General features: G+C 55.4%; 1 protein-coding gene across 1 annotated transcript; it reads left to right on the plus strand.

The window, feature by feature from the left end:
* Positions 1 to 285: 285 nt before the first annotated feature.
* Positions 286 to 2,364, plus strand: LOC142814475 (uncharacterized). Its single transcript, XM_075893234.1, has 3 exons — positions 286 to 423; positions 550 to 1,412; positions 1,899 to 2,364. Exons 1-3 carry the CDS (start codon positions 286 to 288, stop codon positions 2,362 to 2,364), a joined length of 1,467 nt encoding a protein of 488 aa, XP_075749349.1.
* Positions 2,365 to 2,774: the final 410 nt, after the last annotated feature.

A 2,774-nucleotide genomic window follows, 5' to 3' on the forward strand; every position in this document is an offset into this window, starting at 1 on the left:
GACATTTTCCTGGCAGGTTCTGGAACCGAAGTCTTCAGTCTCCTGCTCAATATCCTAAAACCAGCTACACCGCGTACCAAGACGCTCAGTGAGTGTCTCACTGCACTGCGCTCACACTTCAGTCCGGCTTCGTTCACACTACTGAGGTGTTTCCGCTTTAACAACCGTAGCCGCCGGGAAGGGGAGTACGTCGCTGAGCTATGAAGTTTGGCTTGTACCTCTTTCGGGGACCAGCTAGACTCGCTGCTACGAGACCGTTTCGTCTGCGGCATAAACAATTCCGGCATGCAGACGCGTCTCCGGGAACTTCCCGACCCCTCGCTGGACGACGTGGTGAAAGCAGCGCTGGCAATGGACGCGGCGACGAAAGACGCCGGTGAGATTTCACGTGTGGCGTCAACAGAAGCTGTGGTCAACAAGATGGTGGGAAGGGGTGATGGATGCAGTCACTGTGGTGACGCCCATTCCCCATCACAGCGCCAGTTCGTGCATTCGCAGTGCTTCACGTGCGGAAAAACTGGGCACCTTGCACAAGTATGCCAAACGTAGAAGCATAACAGCGGACCACAGGAGCAGCCTGGGTCAAGCCCAGGTTCCACACCAGCCCCCGGTAAGGGTAGGCGTCGGAAGTGGCGGCGGGGAAGTGCGGCAGCAGGTTCGGGTTCCTCCGCGGCCAGGCTCAACGTCGCGATTGAGCACCTGCCTATTTTAGACATGTGGCACACAGACCTTGTCCCACCGTCTGTGCCGCCGTACGTACTAACCGTCCAAGTTTGCAGGTGGCCCATTTCCATGGAACTGGACACGGGGGCCAGTGTGTCGGTTATGGCTGGCAAAACTTTTAAAAGGTCCTTCCCTGGAGTGGCCGTCGAGGTTTCAGACATCATGCTGCGAAGTTACTCCGGCGAGCTTTCCCAGGTCCAATGCCAGGCCATGGTCAGCGTTTGTTTTGGCAACAGAGAAGCTACCCTTCTTCTGTATTTGACCAGGTGGTCGTCACTGGCGCTGCTCGGCAGGAATTGGATTTGCGCACTGGGTATTCGGCTGCCAGGTGGCCAGGAAGCAGCCATACATGGCGTACAAGACATCCCGAGCCTTCTAACGGAGTTCCAGTCCCTGTTCAAGCCAGAGGTGGGCACATTCGCTGGTACGACTGCTGGCATTCGTGTACCCGAGGGAGTCCAGCCTTGGTTTTTCAAGCCTCACCCGCTGCCATTCGCACTTAAGGACGGGGTCACCCTGGAGCTGCAACGGTTACAGCGAGAAGGCATCAAGACGGCGCAGTGCGCCGCTCCTATCGTTCTAGTTCCCAAGCGAGGCGGTAGTGTCACAATTTGTGGGGATTTCAAGGTTACGATAACCCCGTCGGTAACCATCAAAAAGTACTCTCTGCCTCGGATTGAAGATCTCTGGTAGGCTTTGTCTGGTGGCCAGAAATTCACGAAGTTTGGCATCAAAAATGCGTACCAGCAGTTGGTGGTCCAGGAGGTCTCATGGAAGTACGTCACAATATTGAAAACTATGGGGCTTTTCCAATATACGCGTTTGCTATTCGGCGTGGCCTCGGCAGCAGTCATTTTTCAGAGAGGGATAGACAACCTCTTCCAGGGCACGAGGCACGTCGCAGTGTACATGGACATTATCCTGGTCGACGGTATTGATGACGGTGACCACATACAGAATCTGCACAACGTTCTGGCCAGACTTCAGGATGCTGGTCTCAGCTCAAGCAAGAAAAGTGCGTTTTCCTGGTTCCTAGTGTAGAATTCCTGAGACGCGTCATATCCTAGGCCGGCCTGACTCCAGCACCCCGCAATGTTGAAGCTGTTCTGAAGGCGGCTAAGCCCAGAAAAAAGAAAGAGCTGGAAAGCTACCTTGACCTCATCAATTTTTTACAGGTGGTTCTTGCCCAACCTGTCTGTGTATCTGCAGCCAGTGCACATTCTGCTTCGGTATGGCCAGCATTGGGCGTGGAAAAAGGAGCAGGACATGGCCTTTGAGCACTGTAAACAGCTAATCACGAAGGCACCGGTGCTGGTGCACCTCGATCCAGCCAAGTCTGTTGTTCTTACTGTAGACGCATCACCATACGGTGTAGAAGCTGTCCTAGTGCGCAGAGACAACAAGGATGGCCATGAACGGCCAATGTCGTTTGCTTCTCGTCGTCTTCACACAGCAGAGCAGCGTTACAGCCAGCTGAATAAGGACGACCTCGCTCTCATGTATGGCGTCGAGCATTTTCAACAGTACCTGCGGAGCCGGAAGTTTAAGGCAGTCATGGACCACGAACCACGGCTGGGGCTATTGGGGTCAGACAAGGCGGTCCCCGTGCAGGCATCACCTCGAGAGTACAATGGGCCTTGACGCTAGGGGCCTACAGCTACCAGTTGGTGTAACGTCCGGGAAAAGACCTGGGGCCTGCTGATGCCCTGATATGGTCACCGCTGCCAGACGTGCCTGCTGTGGTTCCAGAACGAGCTGAAGTGCTCATGCTGGAGCATGCGTACCCCGAGGTAATCTTCAGGTCTGCTGTGTCACAGGCGACCAGTCGGGACTCGGTCCGGTCCTAGGTAGTGAAGGCAGCATCCCGAGGGGAGGAATTGGTGCAACAGCCCTACAGCCACAAGGCCGCTGAGCTGAACCTGGAGCAAGGCTGCCTATTTCGGGGTTCCAGGGTGGTGATCCCACAAAGTCTCCGGACCAGGGTCCTGCAGTTGCTACATGCGGGGCATCCTGACGTTGAAAAGACAAAACTGGTGGCCCGGTCCCACGTT

This window comes from Rhipicephalus microplus, chromosome 4 (assembly GCF_043290135.1).
Source record: "Rhipicephalus microplus isolate Deutch F79 chromosome 4, USDA_Rmic, whole genome shotgun sequence".
In the NCBI taxonomy this organism is placed as follows: Eukaryota; Metazoa; Arthropoda; class Arachnida; order Ixodida; family Ixodidae; genus Rhipicephalus; species Rhipicephalus microplus.